Genomic DNA, 13,267 nt, shown 5'->3' on the forward strand with positions numbered 1-13,267 from the left:
AAGTCTTCTTCTAATTCCATAACAATTTATGTGGCTTTGTCATCTGAAACATATAAATTTTTATACTTGAACTTCTCGACTCTTACTCACCTTCTCCCCTTTTCTTATAATTTCTAACAGCAATTCCTTTTCAGTTTTACTTGATTCAAATTCCAATGGGCATCCATTCAAAGTCTCTTCCAGATCAGTCTTCTCAACCATAGTATAAAAATGAGGATTTCTTTCGAAAAAATCAAGTATGTTAAGCTTCACGACATCCTTCCAAACTTCTACACAATGACACGTGGATTCCAGGTCTTGATATTGATGGTATTGGGTTTCCAGATTTGAAATTATTCTTTCGATGTAGTCTTCTGGAGTTTTCGAGGTGTTTTTGCTTTCTGAAAGATTAGAAAAAGGTATTAGCTCGGCACAGTTCTTACAACTGCGCTCCACCGATATACCCTTGAAAAATGTCTCTTTTTCTCTGAGTCTCTCAATTTCGCACACAATTTCCTTCAGTTTCGGTAAAGTGCGGTTGAAAGAAGTGTGCCGTCCTAATAAGATTCGAAAAATTTGTTTTTGCCATCAAAGAACGGTCGAGGATCTTTCGCCCTCCGGATAGCTTCCTCACTTGTCATTATCATTCTCATATGCCTCAATTTGCATTTCAACTGATCTTCATCTACTTCCAACTTCCTTTCTAGAAGTTTTTCTAGTATTTGTACAGTCAAAATTCGCATTGATAGTTTTGATTGACTCGTGTTATTTGACATTTTTGCTGTCTCATGATCGGCGTGGTCATCCAGAATGCAATCCGCACAGAAATTGAAAGTGTCGAGATTGAGATGAAGAGTGTTTAGTTCGAACCAGGTAAAATCGAAAAATGGATTGGTGGTGGCGTTGTGGCAGATTCGACATTCTATAGGTTTGTTCTGCAGAAATTGTTTTGATCTACACAAGATTCTTGACCCACGTAAAACCTGAAATAGAGGCTCACCAGCTAACAAAAGTTTGGAGCATCCTATCTCGGTTGTCTTTAAAGATGTCAAAAAATTGTCAACTGCAGAAATATTCTATGAACATTAAGCTATATTTTGCCAATTAGCATTTTTTTATATTTCCTTTGGGAACCGAGATATACCGCTGCGAACTGACTAGGTTCGCCTCTATTACAATTTTAACTGTAACTTACCTCATCCTTCAAATAGCCACGATATTTCTCCTGCTCTTCCTCACTTCCCTTGTCAAACCTATACCTATCTTGACACTTCTGACAATGAGCATACTTCAAAATGTCAACGTCCTTCAAATCTTTTTTCTTCTTACATGTCATACAGATTCTCAATAACTTATGATCCAAGCAGTTACAGCAAACTCCTATTCCAGAATTCTGAAATTCAAACTTAAAGAACATCAAAACAAAATAGGCTCACAAATTGCTGCCACCACTTCTTGAACAGTTGAAATACATTACTTTCATACTGCTCAATGATGTTTGTGGATCCATAGTTGACTGTTCCATTGATGAATGCATTTGATCTACTGCAGATTGGGCAAGATATATTTGGATTTGATTTGGCACAAGTTAAACAAATGGAATGGCCACATGTGCCGACAAAAGCTCTTCGTTTTTCATTGTCTGATAAATAAAAAGGAATTACAGAACTTTCTTTGGAAAACTCACCAAAGAAATTCAGATTTTGATTGGTTCGACAAGCGTAACAAACCAAAGATTCCAAGTGTAACATTTTGTAAGAAAAGACAAAATAGAAAATGCTTGGTAAGAAAAGAAGAAGCAAACAGATCAGAGATAGATTTATTGGATGATAGAAATCAAGAGAGTACAGAGATACAAACAAAACGTCGGAAGAAGGAGAATACTTAACATTTGATGGAGGTTAAAAATCATAGAAAAAGATTTGTTTTCAAAACTTTCCGCCCGGCCAATTTTTAGCCGTCTGTTGGAGGGAATTCATACCTGTCAAAGCTGGCGGGCAGGGCTCGAGACGAAGCTTTCCAAGCCATGTCCGACCCGTGATTTGACAATTATGTTAGAAATAGATGAGAAACCAGACAGAAGCAAATTTATTCCGTCCCTCTCAAGTTCCACGGCGTGTGTTCCTCGAATCGCCAACTATCAGCTGCATCTGGATAAATCAGATGCCCAGGATCATTGTAGACGGAACTGGGTAGGGTTTTTATGTGCTTTAAAAATGACTCGGATTGCTCTCTTCCTTCCGCGAGGTGTTGACTAAACTCTTTGTCTTCTGAATATATATTCGATTTCTCATTTCTCTTCGCTGGAAAACAATAAACATTTCGAAAGCGGCCTCGTCTAACTTCTTTGAATATATCCATTTTGAATGGTTGAGTCAACTGTAAAGACTTCAATTTAGAGTAATCTATGTATATGTTTTGAAAATTACTCACCGGTTTCCCTTTCTCAATTAGTTTTAAAAGAGACCGTTTCTCCGGTCCGCTTGTTGGCAACTGATACGGACAAACGTCAAATTTCTTCTCCAAATGAGCCTTATCGGCCATTGAGTGGAAGTGGGGAGATCTTTCTTTGAAATCAAAAATGTTTAGTCTGACAACATCATTCCATAGGCCGACGCATTTGCATACTGAATCCAACTTCTGGAATTGATCATACTGAGTGACCAAGCTTGATAATGTTTTTTCGATTGTTCCTTCTCGATTCCGATATTGATCTGTGAATCAGGAAGGTATTGTTCACAAGTTTTGCTAATTTTTCGTAAGTTAATAGAGTACTGCGTTTACTCGAAAATTTCCAAACGATACAAAAAAATTCACTCACTTGCTCTCACTGTATCTCATTCTATCCTTCCCATTGTTCCATCTTCCATCTTTTCCGCCATTTTATCTTCTACGTAACAGTACGGGTTTTTCAATAACTTGATAAGTTCATCCATAGTCAGCATCATTCTTTTGTATCGAAGTCTGCATTTGACCTGTTCTTCATCCACATAAAGTTTCTTTTTCAACAGTTTCCTCATTATTTCTGCAGCTGTATCTCGAACCGAACGCCATTCTTTGCTTAGATGAAGATGAATTGTCATAACCACTTGGTGCCCCTCATGGTTATCCAAAGCGCAGTTGGCGCAGAAACAATATTTTTCGAATGGATAATCCGATCTACGTTCAAGTAAGCTACCATCAAACTTCAGGTCCGTTGTCTTCTTGTGGCACAAGTGACATTCACTTTTCTCACTCTGAACTAGTCAATGAATACTGAAAAGTGGTTAAAAGAGGTTCGAACAATTACTGTCGGTTCCATGTGATCTCGATATCTCTCCAGCTTTTTATCACCATATTCAGCAACTGCACAACTATCACAAACTGCATAACTGAGAATATGCATTCCTTTGTACGGTTTCGTGTCTTTGCAAGTCAAACACAATTTCAAGTTGTCCTTTTGAAAGCAATCTGCACAATAACCAGGATATCGAACCTGAAAAATATAGTAAAATTCCGAGAGATCAAGTTTTCAAGTTACCTCTCTACCAAGATCTGAGTGACCATACTCATAAATTTGGTCTTCAGTTGTTGTTGTATCCAAATATCCTTGCCACCACTCCTTAACTTTTTCGAAGATGTGCTTCTCGTATTCTTTCGGTATATCCAATGCAGCATAGTTGACGGGTTGATTCAAAAATGCTTCTCGTTTATAGCAAGTCGGACATTTCACTTTAGGATCAGCTTCTACACACACTTCGCATATCGAATGGCCACATGTGCCACGAATCGGACGACAATTCTCATTATCTGAAATATGGAAAATGACTAGAATTTACGAGCTATTATTACCAAATAATGTTACATTGGATTCATCTCGACAGCCATGACAAATTAATGAATCCAGTCGAATCATTTTCTCTCAATGAGTAAAATGATGAAAAGAGACAAAAGGATGTGAAGAAATAAACATTATACGGGAGATATCGACCGGATGTCTCAAAGATTGTTTATAATGATTTTAAGTTTATTTGAAAATTTTATAAACAAATTTGAAAAAACGATTGATAGAATATGTACATATAACCTGCGTTTATGAGATCTGCTCGCTTCAGGCATAGTTAGTTTCTGTCAAGCACGAAGATTTGTTCATGAGGCGTAGTTAGCTGAAAACAAAAACATTTTCCTTATTGTAGCTGACACTTTTTTTGCATCAAACCTCACTGTAGATCAGGGATAAGTTAAAAATTTGTTTCTCAACTTCAAGCATATCTGAGAAGAGTGTCTTACTGTACCTACATACAGCACCGGTCAAAATGATATAATCTTACCTTTACTTGAAAATTTCCAACTTTGAGAGGGAGTCATGGTAAAACTGATTGTCTTACAAAGTGAGTTAAGTGTACACCATACAGAACAAAGGTAGAGCTTCAATTTTGTAGTTGACAACTTTTATGTGCAGGCTCTCCCAATTATAGTCATTTTTGGTGAGCAACTCAAAAATTGTACAATTTTTTTTTGATGTGTAACTTGCATGGAGTACTACTTTGTATGATTGATGAAAAATGTACTTTTTAGACAATCAATGATACCGCGATCATTTAAAGTTTGACATTTTCAACTGAAAAAGGTCAAATGGATACATTTTTGTCCGGTACTGTAGATAAGTTTCAACTAAATTTCAGGTGGTTTCTTGATTCAGACACCAAAACTCACCACTTCTCCCTTTTCAATAATCGTCAATAACTGTTCTCTATATTTCCGACTTGTCTCGAAATCATACGGACAACCATCCAAATCTTCTTCTGACTTTGGTTTCTGTGCCATTGCAAGGAAGTGAGGAGGTAGTCTATGGATATCGAATATGTTCAGTCTGACGATTTCATTCCAAATTTCCACACACGGACACGTCGATTCCACCATTTCCAGTTTACCGTATTGCTTCTTTACGTTAACCAGTATATCCTCGACTTGGCCTTCACAGATTTTCGGTCTTCCGATTAGTTTGGGTTCTGAAAATTAGCCTTGATAATGGGGACATCTGGGCTCACCGACACGTACCAGGACAATCCTCCTCCGTATACAATGGATAGTGACAACTTGCCCAATAGAGCGCTTCCCTTGCACTCAAATCCAATCTCATCTGCCTTAGCTTGCACTTCATCCCAATTTTCTCTTCCAAACTTCTCAATTTTATCATCAACAGTTTTTCAACAATCCCCACAGTATTGTGTCTAATCGAGTAGTCCTCAGCAGCTTTGGTGGTTTCATGACCCCGATGGTTTTCGATAACACAGTCAGCACAAACAGAGAACGTATCCACATTTATATTATTTGTGGAGGCGTGGAAGCAAGAGGTGCAAACGTGGGGGTCGTCTGTTTCTTGTTGGCAGTTATAGCATTGAACATTTTGGGCGCCCTGGAATATTTGGCAGTATAGAGAAGTCGTATCCAAATGCAATATCCCACATCAGTGCGAGGCGTAAGGTCGTGAAAACGCTCTGCGTCGCACAACGTTTGGTACGGAGCCAAAAAGGTTGGCTGACAAGGGAAATCTTTGGAGACGCGGCTTTCAAACGATCTATTGATCTGATTATAGGTATTTTCGACTGCGAGGAGTCCGTTTCTGCCATCAAAACCGGCTAAATGTCTCTGCGAATCGAGTGATGAGCTCTCTAACTTTTCAAATGGTTAAATTCTTTCCCATGGAATTCCAAATCGGCAAATAGTATACACAAAGATGTTTTCATTTTTCCAACGTTGGGAAACACAAATGGAACCGCGCAGTGGCGCATATGCCGCCGATTTGGAAATCCATATGAAAAAGCTTAACCATTCGAAATGTTTGAGTACTCATAACTCGACTCGCAGAGACATTTAGCATGTTTCAACCGCAGAAATGGACTTCCCGTAGTCGAAAGTACCTATAACTATATTCACCGTGTCTTCAAAGACTTCCCTTGTGAGTGCCACATTCAAAGTTTTCGTTTATTTGTCGTATTTTTCAATATAAACCGCGACGCACACGTAACGCGACTCGGAAAACAATTCAATTCAGTTCGTTGCGGACGTTACGCCTCGGTCTGCTGTATGTCCAGAACTCACTCTCATCCACTCTTTGGCTTCAATTTTATCACAATAATGAACGGTCCGACCTCCTTTCGACCTTTCTATCTTTTCATCAGCACATTTGTGACATAGAAAAAAATTAGTCAAGCTGACATCTTTCAAATTCTGAGCCTGTTGACAAGTCACACAGATTCGGAGGACTTCTTCCGAAGAGCAACTCGAGCAGACACCGATTCCCGTTTCCTGGAGCAGAGATATACAAATTTCTAGAATACCAAAATCCCAAAGACTTACCAAAGTTTTCCACCATTTCCCGAAAATCTCGAACGCCTTCGTTTTGAATTCTTCGATTTGACGCATCGCTTCATAATTAACCGTTCCATGAATAAATGCATCAGGTTTCCTACACAACGGACAGTTTCTATCGGCTCTCGAGCATGTCAAGCACACGGAATGCCCACAAGTCCCCACGACTGCTCTTCTTTCTTTCTCATCTGATATTTATATTCTCATTTTTCATGTTTTTTTGGCCTTTTAAAGATTTCCTACCGAATAGATTCCTGGTGTGCTCAGTTTGACAAGCATAGCAAATTAGAGATTCCAAATGGATCATGCTTTTGAATTTCTGTTAGAATACTAGTGAAGAGAGAGAGAGAGAGATGTTTAGAGAGGAAAAGAAAATTCGAATGTTGCTTGAGGCAAACAAGATGGAAAAGAGATGGAAGAAAGAGATATTTTTGTTTAGAAGCGGAGTGGAGAGGCGAGAGAAAAGGGGGAAAAGAAGAAGAATGATGTGTCGGTGACATTGAAACTATGTGTTAAAAATTTGAATCGAAACAGAAAAAAAAGTTTGAAACCAAGGGGAATCGAACCTTCGATGGTTTACCAAGAGTCAAAAGTGGAACCTATTGCGCCATGCAAACACTCAAGACTGACATCACGACGACAGTGATAAGCGGGTAGAAATTGAGTTTGGAACACGACGTTGTTGCGACTTGCTGTTCAACTTTATTCAGAGCTCACAAAACATAAGTTTCATAAAAATAGATACTTTTATTATAGATTATCACTAAAAACTGACAAAAACAGAATGATAAACCTAAAACAAAAAGAAAATCAATTCTCCTCGGGTATCGGTTTCAACTGAATCTCCTCCTCCTTCGCTCGATTCGTCACTTTCGGCAAATCCCGACAAATTATCGATATTCTTCGGTTTCTCGGCACCTTTTCTCCTTCCCAACAGCTTTCCGACTCGCCGAGCACTTCATGGGTGAACTCGTATCGACCGGGGCCTCTGAAATTTCGAAGTAAGACAAAATGCATGTGTGTTGTGTCTGAAAGTCCGCATGTCCTTACCCTAATCGATATAGACTTCTTCTTGGCATCAGCAAGTCCACAATCAATTCCTCTTTTCGGTTTTTGTGTCGTAGTCGCATGATGGCGTCGGAGAGCAGGGAGACACCGGTGATGACGTCACCGCAGTACTGAAATTTTTGACATTGTTGAGTGTCTGTATGGACTGGGAAAGATCGAAACCCCCCTTTCTGATACATAGTGATGACACTGTCTTCCAAAATCGAAATAGCAAAATGACAAAAAACAAAATGTCGTGGGAGAGGGTCGAACCCCGAATCTCCCACTGGCGTCCCCGCTTACTACCACTTAGCCACTGAAGCCGAAGTGAAACAATAACCCGGAAGGGAGTGACAAGAGTGTGAAGCCTTGCGGAGCAAGTTTCGAGCTAGTTTTTTTGAGCTCCGGAGTGGGAACGGGCAAAAAATTTTGTTACCATCGTATTCAGAATTGTTGAAACTATTTACTTATGAGCCAATTTTCAGCAAATTCTAGCAAAATCTCACCCGAATCGAGTCGATATGGGGCTTAATCACTCCATCTTTATGCAAATCCAAAATATGCACATATGTCAAATGTTCCGTGTTGACACCGAACGATTCGCTCCGAATCCGGGAGATCACCTCCAGATTCTCGTCTCGCCATTTCCTTTGCTCTCGTTCTCGGTAGAGGTGAATCGCCTGAAAATATGTCTGTCTGTGTGTCTGTTCTGTCCGAATGTCCACCACTCACGTCGTCCCAATGACTTTTCTCGTATCGTAGTCGTTTCATGTGTGGCTCGACTTCGGTGAGCAGCGATTTCTCCTCGACTTCCGTGATGAAATCTCTGAAAAATATGAAATCTGTTTATGCTCCGGTTTAACCGGATGTCCGCACAAAAACGCGTCGATGGCACGCCAGACAGAAGAAATTCACAATCTGGCGCACCTTTAGCGCTTTTTTTCTCTTCATGTTTGCATTTTCTGCCTCATAGACGGTGAAATGAGCTCAGAAGCGTCAAAGGCGCGCCAGAGAGCCGACAATTTCACAAACTGGCGCGCCTTTAGCGCTTTTTTCTCTTAATTTTTGCTTTTTCTGCCTCATAGTCAGTTAAATGAGCCCGAAAGCGTCAAAGACACGCCAGACAAAAATAAAATTCACAATCTGGCGCGCCTTTGGCGCTTTTTCCTCCTAAAACCTCAAATACTCACTTTTTGACATAACAGCACGTTTTCATCTCTTCCGCCAACTCTTTCGGCCATTTTTGGAGATTATGGAAGTAGATGAGCGCCTTCTGAAGGTTGCTTCTTGAGATTCTCATGATTTCTAAAATATTCCAGCCTCGAATACCCTGAATCATCTGAAAATCTGTATTTATTTTGGTATTGTGACCTCTGAAAGCAACGAGTAGAAAGGGGGATTGTAAAATCACAATGATTTTATCTTGTCAGGGTGCATATTGAAAGAGAACAAAAATAGAAGAGATTATGCACACAAAAATACATGCAATTAGAGAAAAATTACAGAGAAATAATTTCAGTATTGGATGGGAAATTGAGCGATTTCTTATGTAGAAAGAGATGTATTTACAATTGAATTGTTACCAGTCAGAAGAGTTTTTTGAGGGGGGCTTTTGGTAGAAATTTGATGAGAAGTTTTTTTGGGGGGACATTTTTTCAGGGCACAAGAAGGGGAGATTTCTAATAAACAAGACAAAGAAATGGGCATTGTACACGAAACAATTAGAGAATGAAGACGATAAAAATGAATGAACTAAAAGAAATGTGGTTAGGGGGAGATGAAAATCAGAGAAAGTCTTCTTTGGAGCATTATTGAGCCTTCTTTGGAGCATCGAGAGCCTCGGCAAGCTTCTTCATGTCGTTGAGAGAGCGTTTGAGCTCTTCTCGGAACTCACGGGAGCTCTGAAATAAATCAAATTTAGAAATGGAAGAGAAATCGGTTTTCTCGGCCGTGGCCTAAATACTTACCGTATTGTCAGCGGATCTCTTGCTGGAGATGTGGAACGAGAGGGTGTCTTCTCCGGCGACGATGTAGGACACTCCGTATCCTCTATCAGCAACTGGTCCGAATCCTCCTCCAGCGGTGATGAGTCTCAATCTAACTTCGTTAGAGAGTCCCTTCGCATCAGCCTCACATTGATTCATTGGAGTTTGGGAGGTGGAGAGCAAGTAGGTTGGCGGGAAAATGTTGTCGAAGAATGGCGACTCCTCTTCCAGATATCTCTTGATCACGTAGAGCGCGAAGAGATGGCGATCTATTCCCTGGCCACACATAGCATCTCGATAGAGCTCTTGATGCTTGTCGCACGCTCTTCTGAGGAGTTGGAGACGTTCCTGTGGAGTCTTGGAGTCGTCGAGCATGGAGCGGACGAAGTCAGAGGATTGGACGGTACAGGAGCGGACGGTTTCCGTTCTTCCTTCACGGAACAGACGGGTCATGGATGCTTCGTAGGTTAGGGAGAACTTGTTTTGGTTCTGAAAGAAATAAGGGATTATATGTGTAATTTTTATGATTTTCTTGGTGAAATTCACTAAAATTGTTTGAAACTATAGGGAAATTTCAGCAAAAAGTCACGAAAACGCAGCCAACACATGATTTTTCAGGACTTTTTTATTAGTTTCCACACAAAAAGTGTTTTAAAATGTTCTCACCTTGAAGTACGTATATTGGAGCGTCATTTGCAAGAAGGCATCTGGCGAAACCTTCAACTTCTTGGCGAATCCTTTTCCATAGTCCGTCCAAACCAACAATGACATCTCGACGTCGGCAATCAACGCGTTTGCCACCTCCATAGATTTCCGAATCTGATCCAGTGCCGGAGCCGGGATATCCCACTTCAGTCGTTCCGGAGTCAGCTTCTCCTTCGGCTCTCCTTTGCAACGTCCATTCTCGTCGTATCCAATGAAAACGATGTCTTGAAGAAGACTCCATTCAGTGAAGTGAGCCATAACAGCGGCGTCTCCCCAAGAGTGCTCAGTGTTGATTCCGACGTGTCCGTTCTTTGAGATGATAAGATTGAATGATTTATCGAACCAACGATCATGAGCCTTTCCGTGAAGCAGATTGTGTGCCCAGTGATCCAACTTCGATGGGTCTTCTGGATCATAATGCGTCTCCTCATCATCCAAAATCACAACGAACGCGGCTCTCTCAATATCATTCAAAGACGTCTTGTTTACTCCACTTCTGAAGTGAGCTCGACGAGTCTTCGCCCAATCGGCACGTTCTCCAGCGGTCAACGAAGCAAGGTGCTTCTCTCCCTCAGATGGCTCGTGGGTATGTGCAAGAATGGCATCATATTGGAGCTGAAGTTCGCAAGCATCAAGGAGTCTCTTTCCATTGTGCACGACGAGCTTGAACCAAACTCCTCGGCAATAAACGGCGACGTGTTTGGCATCATCCCAATGAAGAAGTCGGTCCACTTCCTCTCCTGGCACACGACAAGTGTTGAACAGTCTCTCGTATTGCATGGTGCAGAATGGAACTTTCGTTCTTGGCGAGATCGAGAATGGCGAGACTTCTTGACGGTCGACCATACGACGGAATTGGAGTGAAGTATAGGTCAAGTTGGCGGCACGAGCAGCTTGATTCTTCGTTGGATGCTCATTCAACGTGTCGAATCCGTAGTAGTTGGAGTTGATCATGATCGGTGATCGTTGTCTCATGTAAACAAACTCCTCCCACCAATCGGTGACATAGTTGGAAGAGAACCACGACTTGAGGGTGAGGTATCTTTGAAGACGGCGTCCAACTCCCTTGCGGAATCGTTCGGAGAGGAATTCCAGCTCTTGGTACTCGTCGTCACTGAGGATTGGTTTCATGGAGAGAAGATGCTGAAAATTTTCAGTGAAAAGGGAAACGATTTAGTTGGTTATTCTGAGGTTTTAGGAAACTGAAAATGCTTCTAGACTTCAGAATGCAACTAATAATCAAAATGATATCCCAAAAATTACCTTTCTCACGGTGTCATCCAGGTTTGGAAGTGGGAGACGTGGCAGAGCTCCTTGAAAAGAGTGAAGCATTGGTCCGGCCTTTGAGATGATGTGCAAGACACCAAGCCAGAGTTTCGTGGCTTTCGACACTGGTTTTCCGGGTGACTCGTACATCCATCCTTTGTATTCCAGAAGAGTTTTGATTGAGAGACGGAGCAATTGAACGAAGATGAGCCAGAGGAGTGCTCCGGCGACAGCGATGGAGATGCTTTGGCCGAGATAGCCATCTCTGAAAATTGGGAAAGTTGAGTTGATTTCAATGATGTTATAGTGTATTCTAGGCACTCATGTTCTCTTACTAGGGAAGATTATGGAGTCAGTTTGGAGTTTTTATGGGACGTGACATTTCATTTATTATTGAGAAGCTAGGAAAACGCTGATTCCAAATATATATTCAGTTTTTACACCTCGAGAAAAACAAGGTCAAAGTACAGAAAAATGCCAAAATATTACCTTCGAGGGTCAGAAAGGTAATAATTTTCAGAACTTTGGTAATAATTTTCAAAACCTCGTTTTTCTCGAATACCAGGCAACGAGGACAAAAACTAGATATATATCTGGAATAAGCGTTTTCAGAGATTTCAAATGATTATAGGCCACGTCTCATAACACCAAACTGACTCCATGACCTTCCCTAGTTAGTTTTGTAGTCAAAACTCACCCAAACACATAGTGAACAATATAATTCTGGATAAACGGGAAAATTCCGAACGATAAATCGTGTTTGATCACCGAGAACACGGCGACTGCTCCGACGACGAGCCCGAGAGTCCACGAGTTGGCCGGGAACATTCCATTCATGAAATCATTACGGAATCTTCCGGTACGTCGCTTGTACGACCGACTGATTCCGTGCCAGATATCACGGAGAAGCTCCTGGTCGTAACTCACCGACACTCCATCGTGAGTGACTGAAAATTGAAATTTTGTGCAAAAAATCGCTGTTAAAACTACTTACCGGCAAAAGAAAGAGCGGCAGCACTGCGTGCCTCAGCCATGGCTCTTCGATTTCCTTTGGAAGGTGTATTGGGGAGTGGTGGTTAGTGTTTCTTTTGAAGAATGGCACAATTCGAGATTTTCCTTGAGGTGTGATGTTAGTGTCCCGTATTAATGACCCTGAAAATTTATGAAATTCATGGATTTCAATAATATAAGGAAGAAGTTAAAGCGAAACTAAAGAAAGTCGAAAGAACAACGTTAAAACGTGGGAAAAAAACGGGCGGTGCAAAGATTTTTTCGGATTTTGATGAGGCCACGCTGTATTTAAAAACAATTTCACTGTTTTTTCGCGGCTATTGGGGCTATTCACGAACGGTGAGAAATGTACTTTTTTACATGTTTTTCTCCCGTTTTTCTCCCATTTTTTCCCTTTTTCTATTATAAATTCACAACACTGCGCCGCATGGCTTTAAAGGCGCATCCCACTTATTAGAAATTTCGCGGAATGGTCTCGTAGTTGAAAAAGATCAAATACCCTATTTTCGAGCTTTGCAGGTCTAAAAATAAATGCAAATAATGTTTTTCGCTTCGAGACCATTTTGAACAAATTAGAGGCGCCAAAAGCCATGCGGCGCAGTGTCGTGAATTTATAATACACTTTTTTCACCGTTTTTCTACAGTTTTCCGTCATCATTTTGGCAGTGAACATCAAAAGAATGCCACCCGCGTTGAGATATTCCTAATTTAATAATTCAATGCGCTGTTTGGTGTTCACTGCTGATATGATGACGGAAAACTGTAGAAAAGCGGTTAAAAAACGTATAGAAACAGGGAAAAAATGAGAGAAAAACATGTAAAAATACATTCGTGAATAACGTAAAATATGCATTAAAATACATGTTTACATGACGACCTGAATAACCCAATAAATGAGCAAAATAACAGCTAAAACTGCG

The 13,267-nt window shown here is 40.7% G+C and overlaps 5 protein-coding genes across 5 annotated transcripts; all 5 read right to left on the minus strand.

Moving 5' to 3' along the window:
* Window positions 1–26: 26 nt before the first annotated feature.
* Window positions 27–2,007, minus strand: GCK72_007077 (uncharacterized protein; the record flags this gene model as incomplete). Its single annotated transcript, XM_053725970.1, has 6 exons — window positions 27–43; window positions 87–380; window positions 614–914; window positions 1,175–1,372; window positions 1,416–1,524; window positions 1,961–2,007. The coding sequence occupies 6 exons, from the start codon at window positions 2,005–2,007 to the stop codon at window positions 27–29; spliced, it is 966 nt and encodes a 321-aa protein (XP_053590164.1).
* A 60-nt stretch (window positions 2,008–2,067) lies between these two features.
* On the minus strand, window positions 2,068–3,874 carry GCK72_007078 (uncharacterized protein; the record flags this gene model as incomplete). The annotated part of the gene is made up of 6 exons (XM_053725971.1): window positions 2,068–2,358; window positions 2,413–2,693; window positions 2,879–3,215; window positions 3,269–3,454; window positions 3,500–3,768; window positions 3,811–3,874. The coding sequence occupies 6 exons, from the start codon at window positions 3,872–3,874 to the stop codon at window positions 2,068–2,070; spliced, it is 1,428 nt and encodes a 475-aa protein (XP_053590165.1).
* Window positions 3,875–4,079: 205 nt separating this feature from the next.
* On the minus strand, window positions 4,080–6,640 carry GCK72_007079 (uncharacterized protein; the record flags this gene model as incomplete). Its single annotated transcript, XM_053725972.1, has 6 exons — window positions 4,080–4,124; window positions 4,675–4,970; window positions 5,020–5,377; window positions 6,064–6,270; window positions 6,322–6,521; window positions 6,577–6,640. The coding sequence occupies 6 exons, from the start codon at window positions 6,638–6,640 to the stop codon at window positions 4,080–4,082; spliced, it is 1,170 nt and encodes a 389-aa protein (XP_053590166.1).
* Window positions 6,641–7,143: 503 nt separating this feature from the next.
* On the minus strand, window positions 7,144–8,719 carry GCK72_007080 (uncharacterized protein; the record flags this gene model as incomplete). The annotated part of the gene is made up of 5 exons (XM_003099885.2): window positions 7,144–7,321; window positions 7,384–7,511; window positions 7,887–8,060; window positions 8,113–8,206; window positions 8,571–8,719. 5 exons carry the CDS (start codon window positions 8,717–8,719, stop codon window positions 7,144–7,146), a joined length of 723 nt encoding a protein of 240 aa, XP_003099933.2.
* A 469-nt stretch (window positions 8,720–9,188) lies between these two features.
* On the minus strand, window positions 9,189–12,370 carry GCK72_007081 (uncharacterized protein; the record flags this gene model as incomplete). The annotated part of the gene is made up of 6 exons (XM_003099898.2): window positions 9,189–9,281; window positions 9,348–9,854; window positions 10,032–11,213; window positions 11,334–11,601; window positions 12,034–12,283; window positions 12,331–12,370. 6 exons carry the CDS (start codon window positions 12,368–12,370, stop codon window positions 9,189–9,191), a joined length of 2,340 nt encoding a protein of 779 aa, XP_003099946.1.
* Between the last annotated feature and the right edge of the window lie 897 nt (window positions 12,371–13,267).

The sequence above is a fragment of the Caenorhabditis remanei genome, chromosome II (assembly GCF_010183535.1).
Source record: "Caenorhabditis remanei strain PX506 chromosome II, whole genome shotgun sequence".
Taxonomy (NCBI): Eukaryota; Metazoa; Nematoda; class Chromadorea; order Rhabditida; family Rhabditidae; genus Caenorhabditis; species Caenorhabditis remanei.